Source organism: Lethenteron reissneri, chromosome 60, assembly GCF_015708825.2.
Source record: "Lethenteron reissneri isolate LAM-NWPU_2019-01 chromosome 60, ASM1570882v1, whole genome shotgun sequence".
NCBI lineage: Eukaryota > Metazoa > Chordata > Hyperoartia > Petromyzontiformes > Petromyzontidae > Lethenteron > Lethenteron reissneri.
The window spans coordinates 4,820,672-4,832,922 of NC_083838.1; the positions used below are offsets into that span (position 1 = coordinate 4,820,672).

Below are 12,251 nucleotides of genomic sequence, written 5' to 3' on the forward strand. Positions count from 1 at the left end.
CATCACCACAACGATCATCACCACCACGGTCATCATCACCACCATCATCATCACCATCATCATCATCACCACCATCATCACCACCATCATCATCACCACCACCATCATCATCACCACCATCATCATCACCACCACCACCACGATCATCACCACGATCATCATCACCACCACCACGATCATCACCACGACCATCATCACCACCATCATCATCACCACCATCACCACCATCACCACCACCATCATCATCATCACCACCATCACCACCACCATCATCACCACCACAATCATCACAACAACGCTGCCGTGTTGTGTTCAAGATCCAAATGCGGTCAGCACCCCCCCCCCCCCCCCAGACGTAATAAAACGTCGCTGTTAATCAACTTTGTGGATGCACGATTTTGCAGGAATACATTTACCCGAGCCAACTTCCATCGCAGGAAATTAATTTGTTTAAGTATTGATTTTTGTTTGGGCAGCAATTTAGGATTTCTACTGCAGTGTGGTTATTTTGGATCTGATTTCTATCTGCTTATGTTCGATCTGATTTAAATCTGGTTATTTTGGATCTGATTTATATCTGAATATTTTGGATTTGATTTCTATCTGGTTATTTTTAATTTGATTTCTATCTGGTTATTTTTAATCTGATTTCTACCTGCTTATGTTCGATCCGATTTAAATCTGGTTATTTTGGATCTGATTTATATCTGAATATTTTGGATTTGATTTCTATCTGGTTATTTTAAATTTGATTTCTATCTGGTTTTTTTAAATCTGATTTCTATCTGTTTTTTTTAATCTGATTTCTATCTGGTTATTTTGGATCTGATATATGTCTGGCTATTTTTGATTTCTATCTGAATATTTTGGATCTGATTTGTATCTGGTTATTGTGGATATCATTTCTATCTGGATATTTTCTATCTTGATTTCTATCTGGCTATTTTGGATCTGAAATTATAGCTGGTTATTTTCGATCTGATTTCTATCTGTCTACTTTGGATCTGATTTCTAGCTGGCTAATTTTTTATCTGATTTTATCTGGTTATTTTCGATCTGAATTCTATCTGGCTATTTTGTATATGATTTCTATCTCATTGGACCCCCCTTGCCAGTATAAAAATATAAGAATAGATCTTACCCTTTCTGGCAATTAAACAGGATTTGAAGCTTTCATGACTGCAGGAATCTATACTCTTTGGTTCTTTCGGTAAAGTCACGTAGGTAGAAAATAAAACAATTCATGCTTGTGTTGCGCCAGAAACATTGTGATTTATTTTGTTTGATTTTATACCTACGTGACTTTATCGAAAGAACCACAGAGTATTGAAACAGGAGTTAAGATGTTAAAACACCAAACTGTTTTATTGCCAGAAATGGTAAAACCTATTCTTATATGATTTCTATCTGGTTATTTTGGATCTAATTTCCATCTGGTTATTTTGGATCAAATTTTTATCTGGTTATTTTGTATCTGACGTCTATCTGGTTATTTTATTAACAATTCTGGCAAATCGTCCGACGGAGCTGGTTGTTGTAATCCCCGGCGAAACGTCGCGGTAACTCGAATTGTAAACGTCATGGGTTTACTCTCCCAACATGCCCGTGTGTTGAAGTCGTCACTAATTGTGGCACTTTTTGTTGAAGTGACAAACCTTACCGATTTACGGGTTAACGACACATTCACATTTAAGCGATCTACCCCCAAAATCTCTATTGTGAATAGAAAAAATTAACCCGTAAAAACAAAGTTTTTCACTATAAATCCTTTATATGCGTGGCGGCTAGAGTCCTCTCGTCCTCTGGCTTGAGATGGCTGCCACCTATGGGTTAGATGATTGCATTGCACCATTAAGCAATTGGTAATTAAATATAGATTTAAAAAAATTTCCTAAAAAGTGTAAAATTTTTGAATTTGTTTTAACGAAAATAAATTGTCACGCACAACGAGTCTGTGTGCAAAATTTCAGCTCGATTGGATCACGGGAAGTGGGTTACAAAACGACCGAAAGATTTGCACGGTCGTAAGCGCGCAAGCAAGTGAACTTAATATAAAGGATTTAAAAATACCGTCCACGTGTTTTGCTGTTGCCTTTCTGTTCACGTGCTGCCCAGGAATTCACGATGCCTGGCTCCTAATCACCGCTGCAAGCACCGGTAGAGTGCCCAGGGTTCAGCCCAGGGATCAACCCCTGGACAGTCACGCACGCGAGATTAAACCAGCTCAAAGTGTCTACAGAGTTTAAGTAAGTCACTCAAACACATTCATGTACAGGGTGTTTGAAAAAGATGGACCCGGTTTGAAATCGCTATATCTCTGCAACCACGAATCGCTCATGAATGAAACTGTTACCACTTGAAAGGGCGGGGCATAGAGAGGACAGGGCATGGAGTTTCAAATAATTACAGTGATCCCTTGTTTATCGCGGTTAATGGGGCCCGGAAACCCTCGCGATAGGTGAAAATCCGCTATGTAGGATTGGCCCCCTAGGAATTTCCGTCTATGTGTGTGTGGGTACCAGAATGTTTAAAATATGTCTATTTATACTTTATATATATATATATTTTACTTAAATCTATTTAATTATAAAACCTTAATATTATACATTCACTCTCTCTCTCTCTCATACGATACGTATTATGGTGTTCTACACTCACCAATGACAGTAGTATCTTGAGATTTGACTCCAGTAATGACGACGACGACGATGACAATGACGACGATGACAGACCTGTGCAGTTCGATGAATGTGATGATGAATGATAATGATGATGGTGTTACTGCACAGGTATAATGAGGCCTTTAAATCAGTTCGAAAAATCCGCGATGCACTGAGGCCGCGAAACTTGAACCGCGAAGTGGCGAGGGATTACTGTACCGCTAGATGCCTCTCCCAGCGCACAAACAGCGCCTAGCCTCAGTCATTCGCTAGACCCACTGCCTCAACGTTGGATAGGTCGCACGGGACCCCAAGACTTGGCGCTACACTCTTGGCCCCCAAGATCACCCCCAGACGTCACCGCACCCTGCGACTTTTTCTTGTGGGGATACGTCAAAGGCCGTGATGTTTTTGTGCCACCGTTAGCGACTGATCTGGATGACCTCAAAAACAGAATCACGGCAGCGGTGACTTCAGTGGAAGAGGACACTTTGAGAGGCGTTTGGGACGAATTCAACCATCGCCTCGATGTTGTCCGTACAGCAGGTGGAGGGTTCGGAAAACTAAACTCATCGTGAAATATACTGCTTTGAAATTGGGTCCATCTTTTTGAAACACCTTCATGTATAACACACATACACGCTGGTTTAGCGTCGCTGTCCGCAAACAGTGGGAGTGTGTATTCTATACACTGTGTGAGTCTATGGGTCTCTGTGTGAGTCTATGGGTCTCTGTGTGAGTCTATGGGTCTCTGTGTGAGTCTACGGGTCTCTGTGTGAGTCTATGGGTCTCTTGTGCGAGTCTACGGGTCTCTGTGTAAGTCTACGGGTCTCTGTGTGAGTCTACGGGTCTCTGTGTGAGTCTACGGGTCTCTGTGTGAGTCTACGGGTCTCTGTGTGATTCTATGGGTCTCTGTGTGAGTCTACGGGTCTCTGTGTGAGTCTACGGGTCTCTGTGTGATTCTATGGGTCTCTGTGTGAGTCTATGGGTCTCTGTGTGAGTCTATGGGTCTCTTGTGCGAGTCTACGGGTCTCTGTGTGAGTCTACGGGTCTCTGTGCGAGTCTACGGGTCTCTGTGTGAGTCTACGGGTCACTGTGTGAGTCTATGGGTCTCTGTGTGAGTCTACGGGTCTCTGTGTGAGTCTATGGGTCTCTGTGTGCATCTATGGGTCTCTATGTGAGTCTATGTGTCTCTATGTGAGTCTATGGGTCTCTGTGTGAGTCTACGGGTCTTTATTTGAGTCTACGAGTCTCTGTGCAAGTCTACGGTTCTCTGTGTGAGTCTATGGGACTCTGTGTGAGTCTATGGGTCTCTGTGTGAGTCTATGGGTCTCTTGTGCGAGTCTACGGGTCTCTGTGTAAGTCTATGGATCTCTGTGTGAGTCTACGGGTCTCTGTGTGAGTCTACGGGTCTCTCCGTGAGTTTATGGGACTCTGAGTGAGTCTATGGGTCTCTGTGTGAGTCTATGGGTCTCTGTGTGAGTCTACGGGTCACTGTGTGAGTCTATGGGTCTCTGTGTGAGTCTATGGATCTCTGCGTGAGTCTATGGGTCTCTGTGTGAGTCTACGGGTCTCTGTGAGCCTGAGTGCGTGTATGTTTGTTGAGTGTGTGTGTGTTGAGTGTGTGTGTGTGTTGAGTGCGTGTGTGTGTTGAGTGCGTGTGTGTGTTGAGTGTGTGTTGAGTGCGTGTGTGTGTTGAACGTGTCTGTGTTGAGTGCGTGTGAGTGAGTGTGTGTGTGTTGAACGTGTGTGTGTTGAGTGTGTGTGTGTGTTGAACGTGTGTGTGTTGAGTGCGTGAGTGGGTGTGTTGAGTGTGTGTGTGTTGAGTGTGTGTTGAACGTGTGTGTGTTGAGTGTGTGGTGAGTGTGTGTTGAGTGTGTGTGTTGAGTGCGTGTGTGTGTTGAGTGTGTGTTGAGTGTGTTGAGTGAGTGTGTGTGTGTTGAGTGTGTTGAGTGAGTGTGTGTGTGTTGAGTGCGTGTATGTGTTGAGTGCGTGTGTTGAGTGAGTGTGTGTGTGTTGAGTGTGTTGAGTGAGTGTGTGTGTGTTGAGTGTGTTGAGTGAGTGTGTGTGTGTTGAGTGCGTGTATGTGTTGAGTGCGTGTGTGTGTTGAGTGAGTGTGTGTGTGCGTGTGGTGTGTTGAGTGAGTGTGTGTTGAGTGTGTATGTGTTGAGTGCGTGTGTGTGTTGAGTGCGTGTGTGTGTGCGTGTGTGTTGAGTGTGTGTGTGTTGAGTGCGTGTGTGTTGAGTGTGTGTGTGTTGAGTGTGTGTTGAGTGTGTGTGTTGAGTGTGTGTGTGTTGAGCGTGTGTTGAGTGCGTGAGTGGGTGTGTTGAACGTGTGTGTGTTGAGTGTGTGTGTGCGTGTGTGTTAAGTGCGTGTGTGTTGAACGTGTGTATTGAGTGTGTGTTGAGTGTGTGTGTGTTGAGTGTGTGTTGTGCGCGTGTGTGTGTGTTGAGTATAGTGCGTGAGTGAGTGTGTGTGTGTTGCGTGCGTGTGTGTTGAGTGTGTGTGTGTTGAGTGTAGTGCGTGTGTGTGTTGCACGTGTGTGTTGAGTGTGTGTATGTTGAGTGTGTGTGTGTTGAGTGTGTGTGTGTTGAGTGTGTTGAGTGTGTGTGTGTTGTGTGTGTGTGTTGAGTGTTGTGCGTGCGTGTGTGTGTTGCGCGTGTGTGTTGAGTGTGTGTGTGTGTTGAGTGTGTGTGTGTTGAGTGTAGTGCGTGTGTGTGTTGCACGTGTGTGTGTTGAGTGTGTTGAGTGTGTGTATGTTGAGTGTGTGTGTTGAGTGTATTGAGTGTGTGTGTGTTGAGTGTGTTGAGTGTGTGTGTGTTGTGTTTGTGTGTTGAGTGTTGTGCGTGCGTGTGTGTGTTGCGCGGGTGTGTTGAGTGTGTGTGTGTGTTGAGTGTGTGTTGAGTGCGTGAGTGGGTTGAACGTGTGTGTGTTGAGTGTGTGTGTGTTGAGTGTGTGTGTGTGTTGAGTGCGTGTGTGTTGCATGTGTGTGTTGAGTGCGTGTGTGTGTGGTGAGTGTGTGTGTGTTGAGTGCGTGAGTGTGTGTGTGTTGAGTGTGTGTTGCGTGTGTGTGTGTTTAACGCTGCGTGCATTGTGGGGCTCCCCGAAGGCTGCGCTCCCTGGGCCCACGTGCGGCCTCGGCTCGCACGGCGGAGGCGACGCTCGGGGGGAGGGGGGGCGGTGTGGGGAGGGGGGGCATGAGCGCGCTCCCCAAGGCCATGAGTCCGCTGAGCCCCGAGGAGCGGCTCCACGCCGACGATTTTGCGATGCGGCCGCCCTCCTTGATCCCCTCCATCTACTCAGGGGCGCCGCCAACGCCGCCGCCGCCCTCCGTCAACATGGCCCTCCGCAGCGACCTGGGCTCCAACATCAGCCTGCTCAAGGCGAGGCCTCCCTCTCTGCCTCCTCTTCCCTCCCTCCCTGCCTCCCCTCCTTGCCTCCCCCTCCCTCCCCTCCCTCCTCTTCCTCCCTCCCTCCTCTTCCTCCCTCCCACCCCTCGCTCCCTCCATCCCCTCCCTCCCTCTCCCACTCTCCCACCCTCCTCTCCCTCCCTTCCTCCCTCCCTCCCCCCTCCCTCCCTCTCCCACTCTCCCACCCTCCTCTCCCTCCCTTCCTCCCTCCTCCCTCCCCTCTCCCTCTTCCCACCCTCCTCTCCCTCCTTCCCTCCCCCCCTCCCTCCCTCCCCCCTCCCTCTCCTCCCCCCTCCCTCCTCCTCTCTCTCCTCTCCCTCCATCCCCCTCCCTCCCTCCCATCCCCTCCTCCCACCCTACCTCCCATCCCTCCCCTTCTCCTCCCTCTGTCTCCTCGACTCTCTCGTCAACAGCAGCTACGAGCCCCGGGGGGGGGGGGGGGCTACCCTCGGCAGCACCACGGGGTCCCCCCAGGGTCCCCGCTCGTCTGACTCCCTCCCCGTGCCCCCCCGCCCCCCTCCCACCCTCCGCAGACGCTGAACCTGCGCTTCCGCTGCTTCCTGGCCAAGGTGCACGAGCTGGAACGACGGAACCGGCTGCTGGAGCAGCAGCTGCAGGCGGCGCGGAGGCACTCGGCAAAGCAGCGCAACGTCTCCACGCAGACGGACGCCTGCTTCCCGGTCAGCGACCCCCGGATATATTTCAACGCCCAGCACACCACGTCCAGTATCTCTCCGTTTAATTTAGCCGTGGCTAGGAGATGTTAACTACCTCGCCTGGTGTACAGGAGGTCGTGGGTTCGATCCAGACCCTGACGCCTGCTGCTGTATATTTGGAGTTTGCGTATCTCTCTCTCTCTCATCATCAACACGGTGGCTAGGAGATGTTAACTACCTCGCCTGGTGTACAGGAGGTCGTGGGTTCGATCCCGACCCTGAAGCCTGCTGCTGTATATTTGGAGTTTGCGTCTCTCTCTCATCATCACGGTGGCTAGGAGATGTTAACTACCTCGCCTGGTGTACAGGAGGTCGTGGGTTCGATCCCGACCCTGACGCCTGCTGCTGTATATTTGGAGTTTGCGTGTCTCTCTCTCATCATCATCACGGTGGCTAGGAGATGTTAACTACCTCGCCTGGTGTGCAGGAGGTCGTGGGTTCGATCCCGACCCTGACGCCTGCTGCTGTGTATTTGGAGTTTGCGTGTCTCTCTCTCTCCCTGTGGTCGTGTGGATTTTTCTCCGGTTCCTCCGGTTTTTCCTTGCCCATTCAGAAGCAACATCACGCGTTGAGAGCATTCGGCTACTGCTATACATTCACACGTGGTGATGATGATGATGACGAGAAGCCACTTCATTGGTCTATCGTTTGTGATAGGCAGGTTGCTTCTCAAAGAAGAGCTGTATAGTCACGTATAAGGGAAATAATAAAATAATTAAAATAAAACATAATAAAATACAATTGTCACGACGTTTCCCTTCTACGTGACTTTACCGAAAGAACAAAGAAGATGAATCCCTGCAGTCACGAAAGCTTTAAGTCGAAATTTAAGACCTGGTAAATAAAAAAAAACATTTATAGTTGAATTTCAGTGTGAGCCGTGTCCTTACTCACAGGCGTTGGCGATCAGTGGACCTCTTCCATTCAGCTCTGTCCATGGCATTTTATGAACACAACTCTGCATTGGGTTCACATCCAGTAGTAGAGAGAGAGAGAGACAGGGGAGGGTCAGAGAGATCGAGAGAGACAGGGAGTTAGGCAGACGCAGAGAGAGAGAGATGCAGAGTTAGACAAAGACACACACACAGAGACACGCAGACAGAGACACGCAGACAGAGACACGCACGCAGAGACACGCAGACAGAGACACGCAGACAGAGACACGCACGCAGAGACACGCAGACAGAGACACGCAGGCAGAGACACGCACACAGAGACACGCACGCAGAGACACGCACACAGAGACACGCAGACAGAGATACGCACACAGAGACACGCACGCAGAGACACGCAGACAGAGACACGCAGACACAGACACGCAGACAGACACGCAGACAGAGACACTCAGGCAGAGACACGCACGCAGAGACACGCACACAGAGACACGCACACAGAGACACGCGGACAGAGACACGCGGACAGAGACACGCGGACAGAGACACGCGGACAGAGACACGCGGACAGAGACACGCGGACAGAGACACGCGGACAGAGACACAGACAGAGACACAGACAGAGACAGAGGACACGGGGAGAGTCACAGAGGATTAAGAGTCACGAAGAAAAAGACAAAGATCCCCCGTATAGCCTTAACAGACTGTTGGGGCAAGTGCTGTTCGCGAACAGCACCTATGAAGGTCGGCACGGCACACGAAGGGGTGGGTGGCCAACACCACGCCCGGCCGCCTTTGTCTTCCCTAATGGCAATGTAATAATTGCACCAGGTACTCATTTGAGGCCGAGTCGACCTAGGGGAGGCCCAGGACCAGTTCAGATAATCTTTGCCTGGTGTTGATGGCCGATTTAGCAAGATTCTAGATTTGAAGCTTTCGTGACTGCAAGGATTCATACTCGTAGTTTTTTCGGTAAAGTCACCGTGTAGGTAAAAAATGAAATTAAAATTAATAAAAAGAAAATAATAAAAATCACGACGTTGCCTCCGAAGCGTCGTGATTTTTTATTATTTTATTTTTATTAATTTTTATTTCATTCTTTACCTACACGGTGACTTTACCGAAAAAACTACGAGTACGATTTAGCAAGGTTGGCCACGCACGGTAAGAAATAAGTTCAACAACGCGCGTGCAGCGCAACGGAACTCGGGTCGCCGGGTTCGTAGCGCGGCGTAGCGCTAACCACTACACCCCCCCCCCCCCCCCCAGTCGCTGGCGTCAGGCTCGGCGTGGAGCTACGCTCGGCGCGTGGGGGGGGGCGGTGCCGCCGCCGCCGCCGTGGTTGAGGCGCGCCGTGTGTCGGGGTTGGGCCTCCCCACGACGCACGACGTCGGCGTGCAGATCGACACGATCACGCCCGAGATGCGCGCCCTCTACAACGTGCTCTCCAAGGTCAAGCGCGAGCGGGACCACTTCAAGCGCAAGTACGCGGACCCGCCCGCCCGCTCGCTCGCCGACCCGCTCATTCGCTCGCTCGCCGACCCGCTCGCTCGCTCGCCGACCCGCTCGCTCGCCGACTCGCTCACTTTCTCGCCGACTCGCTCACTTAAAAGCTTGCTAACTCACTCGCTCACTCACCGACTCACTCACTCACTGAAAACCTCGCTCACTATAAAGCTCACTCACCGACTCGCTCATTAATTCGCTCACTCACCATCAGAGGTCGCAACCGGGTACCCGATACCCGTACCCTACCCGATACCCGGCTACCCGTACCCGGCTACCCGTACCCGGCCGGGTACGGGTAGCCGTTTGCGACCCTGGTGCGGCCGGGTACTGGTACGGGTAAGGAATCAAAACCCGTTTGCGACCTCTGCTCACAATATCACTCGCTCACTCACCATATTGCTCGCTCATTCATCGTTCGCTTGCTCAACCACTCGCTCACTCACGTATTCGCTCACTCAATTCGATCGCTCACTCGATTGCTCACTCAATCGCCCCGCTCGCTCGCACGCTCACTCACTCTCTCATTCGCTCACTCAATTGCACGGTCACTTAATTTCTCGCCCGCTCGCTCGCTGCTTTACTCACTCAAACGCTCACTCATTGGCTCACTAACGCAATCATTCACGAACTCGCCAACTCGCCAACGGTGCAGTGCTCGCGCTACACGTAAGCGCGCGCGCCCCGCCACTCGCGGAGGTCACCGTGTCGCGATGGTCGGTGACCCTCCCGTGTCGCGCTGCCGCCCACGCAGGTGGGAGGAGGAGCTGGCGCTGCGCCTGGCGCTGCAGGACACCGTGGTCGTCCTGCAGGAGGTGCGCGCGCGCGACGTCGGGCATTCGCGTCGGAGTAGGCGGCGCGTGAGCCGTGCGTGGCAGCCGCGGCAAATGGCACGAGGTGCACCGGGCACAGGGATGGAGTGATGCCCCGAGTGGCGTCTTCTCCCCCGTCGTCTCGACCCCCACGCTCATGACATCGTCCGGCCTTTCCCGTTATCCGCCGCCTCTCAGCCTTCTTACTCTTAGGTTTTTTCGGTAAAGTCACGTAGGTAAAAAATAAAAAATAATCGAAATAATAATAGAAATAAAATTATAAATCACTCAGCCTTCGCCTCCACCACCACCACCATATTTGCCAACTTTCACGAGCGTACGGAGAAGCAAGATTTTGATTTTACCCCCCTCCCTACCCCCCCCTGTACGAGCGTCTAACCTGCGTCGTGCCATGGAGTTGGAGCATTTCCACGGGAAATTGTCGTGGTGAGAAACCAACCCCTAAGTTGGTGATTCTTCTTAACCCGGGGGTGCGAGATGCCCTTTCTGGGGGGTAGCGAGACACGGCCAGATTTTTTAAAATAAGAAGTTAATAATCATCGACGATACAAATGAAGCACGGGCACGTACCTCACGACTTAATTTGCCTCATCAAACCCCTATGTATTTATGAACATTGTAAATGTTTTTAATGATTGAGAACCAAAGGGGTGCTGCAAGGCTATGAACCACTGCCCTCGGTTGGCGTTTAATTTATTTAACCGGGCGGGGGGTGGTTGGGTGAGAACTTGAGAGAGACGCCACGAAATCAGAGTCCCAATTCGCAAGCGTGACCCTGGCTGGGTGCAATCGGCTGCCAGTAGGCGGGGGTTGCGATGGCGATGATCGCTGCCCCGTGCGCACGTAGAATCCCGGTTGCGAGTCCCTTCCAGCGGTCATTTTAAAACTCGGCATAAATTTGGACGACCCCTCACACCGGCACACGACGGCCTCCACTTTTGGGAAATGATGTCACGGGATTACTCGCGACGTCCACCGTGAATGAACGCAGATGACAACCTAGCGTCGTCACGGTGACAACGTCACGTCGTCACGGTGACAACCTAGCGTCTTCTTGGTTCTTTCGGTAAAGTCACATAGAATGGAAATAATAAAATAATAAAAATAAAACATAATAAAATAATTCTCACGACGTTTCGGCCACAACGCAAGCAGTCGTTCTCAGGTGAAGACCAGGTCTGTCGTCGTCGTCACGGTGACAACGTCGCGTCGTCACCGTGACAACGTCGCGTCGTCACGGTGACAACGTAGCGTCGTCACGACTACAACGGCTAATACTGCGTGCACCACTTGAGAATTAACCGGGGCGGTCGCTAATTTTCGAACCGCAAACCTCCGCAGCGGCAAGGCGGCGGCAATACTGCCACCGCCCACGGCCACCGACACCGGCCTCGATGAGTACTTGTGTGCGACGTGTAGTTCACATCGCCACTAGGGGGATGAAGGCGGCCGGTCGGGCGTGGTGCTGGCCACTCGCCGCCTCGTGTGCCGTGCCGGCCTTCATAGGTGCTGCTCGCTTGCACCAACAGCCTGGTGTAGGATATATGAGGATCTTTGTTGTTTTTGCGTGCGTCTGCACGCGCGTCACCCCGCCTTAATTTCCCGTGTCCAGGAGGCGAAGGAGGCCGAGTTCATCCAGGACGACCTCACTCAGAAGATGGAGCGGCTCAAGGCCGAGCTGGTCGTCTTCAAGACCCTGCTGAACGACGTCAGCCCCCGCGTCTCTCCCCTCCCCCCCACACTTGTGGAACTCGCTGTAGAGAGGGGGTGGTTGGGGGGGGGGTGGAGGTGCTCTGATGGGTGGAGGAGGAGGACTGTGATTGGTTAAGGGGTTAAAGAAGGGCAGCTCCAGGTCGGACAAGTTGGCCAATGGGGGCACAGCCAAAGCGGTTGGTACTGGAGCAGCCGCTGATAGGAGGGACACAAGATGGCTGATAGGAGGAACACAAGATGGCCGATAGGAGGGACACAAGATGGCCGATAGGGACACAAGATGGCTGATAGGAGGGACACAAGATGGCTGATAGGAGGAACACAAGATGGCCGATAGGAGGGACACAAGATGGCCGATAGGGACACAAGATGGCTGATAGGGACACAAGATGGCTGATAGGAGGGACACAAGATGGCTGATAGGGACACAAGATGGCTGATAGGGAGACAAGATGGCCGATAGGGACACAAGATGGCCGATAGGGACACAAGATGGCCGATAGGGACACAAGATGGCTGA

The 12,251-nt window shown here is 51.2% G+C and overlaps 1 protein-coding gene across 3 annotated transcripts in view; it reads left to right on the plus strand.

Moving 5' to 3' along the window:
• Window positions 1-2,114: 2,114 nt before the first annotated feature.
• LOC133357921 (intermediate filament family orphan 2-like) overlaps window positions 2,115-12,251 on the plus strand; it is a 28,341-nt gene continuing 18,204 nt past the window's right edge. For 2 of the 3 annotated variants that reach the window (XM_061576104.1, XM_061576106.1), the window contains exons 1-6: window positions 2,115-2,246; window positions 5,770-6,043; window positions 6,604-6,750; window positions 8,949-9,163; window positions 9,940-10,000; window positions 11,631-11,726. In XM_061576104.1, coding sequence (XP_061432088.1) covers window positions 5,858-6,043; window positions 6,604-6,750; window positions 8,949-9,163; window positions 9,940-10,000; window positions 11,631-11,726 — 705 coding nt within the window. In that variant the 5' untranslated portion in view covers window positions 2,115-2,246; window positions 5,770-5,857. The remainder of the gene's footprint in view (window positions 2,247-5,769; window positions 6,044-6,603; window positions 6,751-8,948; window positions 9,164-9,939; window positions 10,001-11,630; window positions 11,727-12,251) is intronic. The other variant, XM_061576105.1, reaches the window with a different exon arrangement.